Source organism: Cephus cinctus, unplaced genomic scaffold (genome assembly GCF_000341935.2).
Source record: "Cephus cinctus unplaced genomic scaffold, Ccin1 Ccin1_scaffold0240, whole genome shotgun sequence".
Lineage (NCBI taxonomy): Eukaryota > Metazoa > Arthropoda > Insecta > Hymenoptera > Cephidae > Cephus > Cephus cinctus.
The window spans coordinates 1,392,222-1,397,789 of NW_014332956.1; the positions used below are offsets into that span (position 1 = coordinate 1,392,222).

Below are 5,568 nucleotides of genomic sequence, written 5' to 3' on the forward strand. Positions count from 1 at the left end.
AGAATCTTGGCACGTGATAGCGATAAAATATTCTCAAAGATAGAACTTGAGTTCTCATTAATGGCGGAATCGAGTTATAAAGTTCCTTGCTTGACGATTTAAAAATATTAATTTTTTCTATTTGATTATGAATTTATCACTTTTTTTTTCGTTAGCTTGTTGGGTGAGTGTATAATGCCTGGCGCGAAGGGAGGGAGTAGATGTTTTGTAGCTACGCGGAAGGACCAAGGGACGAAGGTGTCTGCAAGGGCTTCCAGTTGCAACCTGGTGCACGGGAATGACAGGAAAACTGACCCGACTCGGCATCCTCTATAGCTGCACTGGCGTAACATGATTTTACGGTCCACTCATGCTAGACGGGCGTACGTGTTTATTTGTGTAAATAGAAATACGGCTTTATGATTCTCGTACGTTTCGAGAGAACGATCTCGATACGGCGCCTCGCCTTGGCGAATTACGGAACAGCGGGACGCATGTCTGGCAACACAAGACAATCGTCCTCAAGGAGGTGAACAGTGAGTCGTACTCGAATCGCAATGTTCTTAAGCATCCGGAAATGATTAGGTACCAAGCAAGAAGTAAGAAAGTAATTTAAAAAATAATATAAGAGTATTTCTCTAATTTCGAAAATATAAAATTATAATCACTGGATTCTTAATGTTTATGTTTAGCTTATTGAAAATATAAATTATTACACAATACAATATATCGATATTTTAGATTATAGTAGATACGTATGTATGTCTATGCGCGCTGCGACGGTGGATCAACGCATCTCTGTAGTGTCCGTCGCTGCGCCAGCCGTCGTCGCATAAGCGCAGCGATGCTAGGAACGTCGTCAGCCGAGCTCAAGAAAGCAGAATTGTTTGCGCATCGTTGGCAATAAGCTGAGAGAGTCAGTCGCGACGAGTCTCCGACTTTTAGCAGAGTCAGTCCGACCGAGTCAGCCATGCAATGACGCAGAGTCCGCCGGCCGTGGTAGTGCCAGTATCTCCCTGGAACTCTGACTCTGTATAGTTCAACAGGAAAGACATAGCCATATGTCTCCAACATGGAGTCCAAAGTTTCTCCAGTCGGTTCCTGCCTGACCGGCCGTACTGAAAAGCCCGCAACGCATTCAAATACTCCTGCGCACCTTTCATTCTCTCCCGCGCTGATTCGTGTCCTCGTCCTCGTCCCCGAGTAGGTCGTCCTGATGGACGTCGTCGTCACGACGCACGTAGCTGCGCCGATGACGATGACGACGGCAACAACCACGAGGAGAACATCGACGAGAAAACGACAGCTCTCGTGGCGTTACGCGGCCTTCCAACGGTTTCCACTCTCTCTCCTTGTTCCACTCTCTCGTTCGAGGTCTCTCTGTCTCTCTTCCACCCGAAAGAACCTACCCACTGAAATATTTCACGTAACATGTCAAACACATCGCGACGCATATTCTACCCTACAAAAATCGGTGAACCATCCCCAACCGCATCGCTACGTGCATCCGAAATCGCGACAGCGCACGCCATTTCAGCGGGAAATAATAAAAATGTTTTCGATGAATTTTCTTAGGTTGCTCGTCGTATACAGCAGGACGGTATAACGTGATCGGCGAGCGGCGTTGTCTGTGAACGCCGGCCGACGCTTAGCTTGCCACGCCTATACAGCCCGTCAGTGGCGGTTTTAGGCCTAGCAGCGCTAGGTTCATGATTAGGGGCCCCAGCGTCAGGAGGCTCTTCGAGTAACTTAAACTGTTGAAACGCGCGTAGTAGCTGTCATTTGAAATTAGAAAAAAAATTATAAATTTCTTTTTTTCACATTTTCTCTTTATTATTATTTTCTCTTTCTCGTAATACTCACTGATAAATACTGCATCAAAATTTGGTAAAATTTTCAACTTTTGAAATTTCTATAATAGATATTGATTTTTAATTTTCAATAATGGTGGCGCTATACTGTATCTTCTTGAAAACATTATTCTGGTGAATTTAAGGACACTGACGAGTATCGATGACTTCACTGCCAACTATTCCAAGCCTTTTCCAGGGCGACTGGATCGATTCGTAGTGAATCGATGTCGCGCTACCAAAACGAAACGTTTCCTCCACTCGTTTCGTTGAAAATTTGTACAGGTCGTGACGATCCACGACAAGCTTCGTGCTACCCGCAGGTTATGCAATGTGCTTAACACGGCTCTGGTACAGGTGTAAAGTCTTGGCGGTGACGGCGTGCGTGTATATACATCATACATGCATAAATTAAGTTGTCATTGGATTAACATATATCTATATGAATCCACATGTGTCTAGAGTTTTTCATTTTCATTGAGCTGAATCGCGTCCACGATCTCGAAGCTGACAATCATCATATTTTAAAAACGAATATATTCGAGACCTATAACACTTTTCTTTTTTTTTAATATGCAGTAAAACGGAGCTCAGATAGACAGTAACGACGACTGACACTGGCTACTGAGAAAATGGACATTTGATGCATTAATAGTTCCAGACAAGATCACAATATCCATCAACGACAGAGGTTCGATCAAATTTATTATCAGGTTATAAGAATTTAACGTTTTTAATTGTTACGCCTTTTTTTTTTAATTGCCGTTTTATAACCTCACTCTCATCTCGTTAGTTACAACGTGTCGATACATTTTCATTTCAATTACAATATGAATTCTCGTATGCTGAATGGATGCGCACCGACATCGTTCTCGAATAAATAAAACAGTAATAATACGAAAGCCGTAACCTATAATCGTGAGCGCGTAGCCGAACGTAAACAAAACAGTATAGGGTAGTGGAACCTGGACTGTGTAACCTGATAGGCGCACTTTATAAACTGTCGATATTTTCAGAGGTGGGTATTATATGAGAATTGTTGAAAATCACGTGCGCGTCTGCCTATTTGACTATCGGTACAAACGACTCGAGAGACATGCTATTCGTATAGCGGGAATTCACGGTAAAGACCGCGAACTTTTCAGCACGCGCATTCCACGTGCGAACGCGATATTTTCAAAGAGCTGTTCAAATAGTTCGACTTGCTGGATCGAGAAATATTTCTATATCTATAAATACGTTTCTGAATATTTAAAAGGGAGCAATCATCGGTTCGTTTCAATCAAAGCATAAATACTGCTATCGTTATTTGTTTTTTATTCGCTCTTTCGTTTAGTATGTTTTACCTCCTGAATGCGCTCTTTTCAATAAAGATTTTTGTCCTCGAGCATCATAAATTAAGAAGATGAACGATCTTACTGTAAGGTGGGAAGTATCATAATTTATTTTATACACTGTCCACTTCCACTCTACCCTCTATTTGTTTGTATTAATTGTTTGCTTACCACGAAACTTTAATTGGAATAGTAAATTAATTTTACGATCCGTCTTTGTGCTTATACCGGTTGGACACAGGTTCAAAGTTATATCCTCTATCCTGAAACAGTCTTACCACTCGTCTTGGAAAAATCTGAAAAAAGGAACTAGCGATTATTAGTATAGTATTACTAAGCCTATTAACCGTCTATATATATACATATATTGTATATAAGGTAAGTACGTACATTCGGTAGCGCTTTACGTCGCGTCTGTCATTTAGACTTTACGACCCTCCAGATAATAAACGGGGTCATTCTACCTACGTTCATTCAGGTACAGTTAACAATTCCAGGAGTAAGAGAATTCACAGATCCGCATCAGGTAACAATCTGACCGTGTACGGATTTGTTCGCATCTATTTTTGGTCCAATCACACTTTATAGCTAACAACAGAAGCTCCTGTAGAGATATAAACAGTACGGAATTAGCTTGTAATATTAAATGCACATTTACCTTCATCTGGATATTAGAAAAAACTTGTTTGACAGTGTCCTGTTGAAATTGTTTCAATCATTATCCTTCGATTTAAACAAATTATTAAAAGCAGTGCTGTTTGCAAGTCGCAGGAAGCTCATATCACCAGTGAGCGGTCATCTGAAAGTCGAGGAACAATCTTCCAGAGACCTGGCCCCGTTTTCCCTTGGACGACAACCACAACGGTGTGTCGTGGACGAACGTTGCCCGTTAATTTTGGAGGGTCTCAGGCTCTCTACGGAGCATATTGCTGTACTCGGTAGGATGTAGTTTCGGGAAGGCAAGCAAGCACGCAGGTAGGCAAGCTGAAAGGCAGGCTGCGAACTCTGTAGATCGGGGTTCCAGTTAACAGTAGACGGCCCTGGCTTGCTGTGCCGTCGTGTCGGAGTGCAGGTGGGCCGAACGCTAACGGAAACTCCCGAGCTGGCTCGGGGGAAAACCGAGCGGCGGTACTCGGTGAAGACTGTTGTCAGAGTACTCAGTAATGCTTTGCATGGCTGGCTAGCCAGTAGGGTCGTCGGTGAGACTTGTTTTTCAGTCGGAGTGATCGTGTGGTGTTCCTACGAGTAGCGTTTGGCTCTGTGAGACTGTGACACCTTGCGACCTCGGACTTTCCACAGACGGTTTCTCACTGAAAATCTACGACTATTCCGTACTGTATATGGTTTACGAACGGTCCAAGATGCTGTCATCAGTGCCAGCTAAATAATAATGTGGTGCGACGTTGGTCAGGTGAGTTTCTGTGCGGTATGAGACTGTCTTTGGTTGAGGTTTCAAGCGAGTCCAGGCATTTATTCACCATCTACAAACCAGGATCGAAAGTCACTGCTGTCGTTCGAGGAATATTGATAAATCCCCAGGAATTTATTTCAGACCTTTCAGTGAGCTCTTGTCGGAGTGTGTTTTCCTGACAGAGACGATTCGTGACTTGCTTGTGTCTCTCCTAGAATATCCTTCGAATAACCGAACTCGACCAATCGACCAGGGCGAATCTACGACAGTTGTGTTACGAAAAATGACAGAAGCACAAAGCTAGTGGAATCCTCTCGGCAATGTTTCGTGCATGCTCTCGCAAGGATTCTTAGACATCAAATAATCTTTAAGCATAGCCAAGCCGTGACATAACGTTTCTTGCTATCGCGCTCACTTCTACCCACGGGAAATCCTTCTTCCATTTCTTGGCAAAAGGGAACGTTCGATACGTTCACCCTCTTAGACTCTCGTCCCTCGAAACATGAACCCTGCCAGGTTGTTCCTATAATTTTACAAACGCTTTAAAATGTTAAACATCAACAAAAAATTTAATCAATTTCTTTATGAAATACTAAGACATACATTTTCTCAGACATGACTCGAACACAAGCTTAAGACTAAACAGCTACTCCGATCTGAGAATCGTCAAAAAACCGTGAATTTCTCGTGAAATTCTTAAAGTCGGCATTTCGGCCGTTTCGTGAGCATCGTCGTGGAATGTCAGATTTGACGCGTGGTAACCTCGTGTTCGGTAGTTTGAATTCGAAGCGATCCCGCGTTTCCTTGGCCGGGGACTGCCAGGGGGCGGGAGGAGGGAGGGCAATGGCGCTCGCAAAGAGAGTGAGACGGTGTGTGGGTCGTTGGTGGTGTTGGGGTGAGAGACGAGAGAGAGGTTGAAAAGACCGTAGAGGAATGGGTGCTAGGCGGGGGCTGGGGGAAGCAGGGTCGACAGGAATGGCTGGACGAGTGGCGG

At 43.7% G+C, this 5,568-nt stretch overlaps 1 protein-coding gene and 1 long non-coding RNA gene across 3 annotated transcripts in view; one reads left to right on the forward strand and one right to left on the reverse strand.

Annotated features, from left to right (window-relative positions):
• Window positions 1–653: 653 nt before the first annotated feature.
• LOC107265831 overlaps window positions 654–5,568 on the reverse strand; it is a 28,345-nt gene continuing 23,430 nt past the window's right edge. The window contains exons 3-6 of one of the 2 annotated variants that reach the window (XR_001537297.2): window positions 4,718–5,097; window positions 3,822–4,644; window positions 3,554–3,751; window positions 654–3,459 (exon numbers count right to left, since the gene is read on the reverse strand). This is a non-coding gene — a long non-coding RNA (uncharacterized LOC107265831). Of the gene's footprint in view, window positions 3,460–3,553; window positions 4,645–4,717; window positions 5,098–5,177; window positions 5,527–5,568 lie in introns of those variants that run through there. The other variant, XR_003059203.1, reaches the window with a different exon arrangement.
• Window positions 4,442–5,568, forward strand: part of LOC107265828 — a gene marked incomplete in the record, with an annotated part of 32,088 nt that continues 30,961 nt past the window's right edge. The window contains 1 exon segment of the mRNA XM_015735687.2: window positions 4,442–4,574. Coding sequence (XP_015591173.1) covers window positions 4,554–4,574 — 21 coding nt within the window.